Source organism: Daktulosphaira vitifoliae, unplaced genomic scaffold (assembly GCF_025091365.1).
Source record: "Daktulosphaira vitifoliae isolate Bord-2020 unplaced genomic scaffold, ASM2509136v1 Scaffold_3088, whole genome shotgun sequence".
NCBI lineage: Eukaryota > Metazoa > Arthropoda > Insecta > Hemiptera > Phylloxeridae > Daktulosphaira > Daktulosphaira vitifoliae.
In genome coordinates this window covers 1-1,155 of record NW_026102648.1, presented here as the reverse complement: position 1 = coordinate 1,155, position 1,155 = coordinate 1, and the positions used below count along the sequence as shown (strand labels likewise).

The 1,155-nt window shown below is 29.4% G+C and overlaps 1 protein-coding gene across 1 annotated transcript; it reads right to left on the bottom strand.

Moving 5' to 3' along the window:
• Positions 1-45: 45 nt before the first annotated feature.
• On the bottom strand, positions 46-1,111 carry LOC126910019 (adenylate cyclase type 3-like). Its single transcript, XM_050692422.1, has 5 exons — positions 835-1,111; positions 681-756; positions 370-595; positions 234-316; positions 46-165 (listed from the first exon to the last, which is right to left on the bottom strand). Exons 1-5 carry the CDS (start codon positions 1,020-1,022, stop codon positions 46-48), a joined length of 693 nt encoding a protein of 230 aa, XP_050548379.1. The 5' UTR covers positions 1,023-1,111.
• Between the last annotated feature and the right edge of the window lie 44 nt (positions 1,112-1,155).

The following is a 1,155-nucleotide window of genomic DNA, read 5'->3' as shown; positions in this document are numbered from 1 at the left end:
ATATGATTTCTAAATTTTATTAACTTCTATTGTGTTTTTTTAAATTCAAAATTTATGATTATTCACCTTAACTACTCTAGATGGGTTTAGTCCACTAGCTGCCATATAAGTGGAGCTAATAGTTTTAATTTTAATAATATCTTGATATCGTGGTTGCTCTAGAAGCTATAATCAAGTAATAAATCAAAATTATTATTATTATTTTATAAAATACTAAAAAAAAAACTTCTTACAGCATCAAAGTCAGATATGACCTCGTTGAGGAATCTTAAACATTCTAAACCTTGATTGTTAACTGTCTCTTCTGAGTAGAAATCTAAAATGATGCATTTTATAATAATTTAAGTCATTATAAATTTAAGTACTAACCTGAGAAATTAGGCATTGAAGCAAATAACACACCAACTTCAGCATAACTCTGACTGTACAGTTCTTCATGTTGACGTTTATAACTACCAAGAAAATGTTTGGCTACATGTGGTGGTAATATATTGTATACTAATGCTTCATTACGTCGTCGAATATCCGAGGCTCTTTCTCGTTGTTCCTCTACTTCTGTTCGCCATAAATAGAGAACCCTCGACGATTTGTCCATCTTTAATAAAATGTTTCTATTTTAATAATGAACTTTCATGCATAGTTTTTCGAAATTATAAATTAATTAAAAAAAATATACTCACATTTCTTGCTAAAAACATCAGTGCCATTGTAACGGCAGCGAGCAAAAAAGATAAAGCGTACTTAGACGATAAAATCCTGAAAATTTTTTTAGAATTGTATTGAAAAATATTACTATTCGAAATAATTTTAATTTTAACTGATGTTGATAATTACCTGTAAGGTTTGCAATTTATGGAATCTTCACAGTCAATAGCACTACTAACAGTGATCACATTAATGATACAGTGAATGAGAGTTATAATGACTAGGATAGCAGCTTTGGTGAAATGTGACAATTGAGTTAACATCGAAGTGGCTATTAATGCTAGTACCATAAAATAAGTAAAATACGATGGGTACATGCAAATGTTAGAAGGATCATTGTGGAGTTGAGTGCAATTGACAGGAATCTGTTTATCAGACCAACAGGATACCTAAAAATATTTAGTTCAAATAATTTATGATACATCAAATGATAGGCACATCTCTATATAT

Coding starts and splice junctions, on each gene's coding strand:
- LOC126910019 (XM_050692422.1), bottom strand. CDS start 1,022: ATGTACCCATCGTATTTTACTTATTTTATGGTACTAGCATTAATAGCC. Junction 757..834: donor ATAAATTGCAAACCTTACAG/GTAATTATCAAC, acceptor AAAAATTTTCAG/GATTTTATCGTCTAAGTACG. Junction 166..233: donor TCATATCTGACTTTGATGCT/GTAAGAAGTTTT, acceptor ACTTGATTATAG/CTTCTAGAGCAACCACGATA.